At 23.4% G+C, this 672-nt stretch overlaps 1 protein-coding gene across 1 annotated transcript in view; it reads left to right on the top strand. All coding sequences in view use genetic code 6, as the record gives it.

The window, feature by feature from the left end:
* The window catches only part of TTHERM_01593600 (hypothetical protein), a gene marked incomplete at both ends in the record, with an annotated part of 429 nt that extends 147 nt beyond the window's left edge, over nucleotides 1-282 (top strand). Inside the window, 2 exons of the mRNA XM_001026416.3 lie at nucleotides 1-116; nucleotides 183-282. The exon at nucleotides 1-116 is cut by the window's left edge and continues 147 nt beyond it. Coding sequence (XP_001026416.3) covers nucleotides 1-116; nucleotides 183-282 — 216 coding nt within the window. The remainder of the gene's footprint in view (nucleotides 117-182) is intronic.
* Nucleotides 283-672: the final 390 nt, after the last annotated feature.

The raw sequence follows: 672 nt of genomic DNA, 5'->3' as shown, positions 1-672 counted from the left end.
AATAAGAAATAAATAATAAAAGCAAAAGTTGAAAATAAAATGATGAGCTAAATTAATAAAGAAAGAACAAAAAAAAAGCAATCACAATAAAAAGAAAAAGAAAAAAGAGCTTTATTGTTTTTAATTAGTTTTTATAATTTAAAATATCACAATCCAAAACAAATAAACTGTTTTTACATAAGGTCAAGTGTCAAATTTGAGAGATTAATGCAATTTGCTAAAGCAGAACCTAAGCCTGATGCGCCTTCATCACCAATTTAATTTCCACTTTTTAAATATTGAAGAAAAAATATATCATTAAATAGTTAATTAGAAGGAAAAAATGAAGAAAAAATATGAAATAATAAGAAATAAATAATAAAAGCAAAAGTTGAAAATAAAATGATGAGCTAAATTAACAAACAAAGAACAAAAAATAAGCAATAACAATAAAAAGAAAAAGAAAAAAGAGCTTTATTGTTTTTAATTAGTTTTTATAATTTAAAATATCACAATCCAAAACAAATAAACTGTTTTTACCAAAGGTCAAATGTCAAATTTGATAGATTAATGCAATTTGATAAAGCAGAACCTAAGCCTGATGCACCTTCATCACCAATTTAAAAAACTTTCCAAAAACTTTAATTAGTAGAAATGCCATTAGGGTGTAGGTGACCCTTCCCTTCTAATATA

The sequence above is a fragment of the Tetrahymena thermophila genome (genome assembly GCF_000189635.1).
Source record: "Tetrahymena thermophila SB210 genomic scaffold scf_8254022, whole genome shotgun sequence".
In the NCBI taxonomy this organism is placed as follows: Eukaryota; Ciliophora; class Oligohymenophorea; order Hymenostomatida; family Tetrahymenidae; genus Tetrahymena; species Tetrahymena thermophila.
This window is presented reverse-complemented; position numbering and strand designations above follow the sequence as displayed.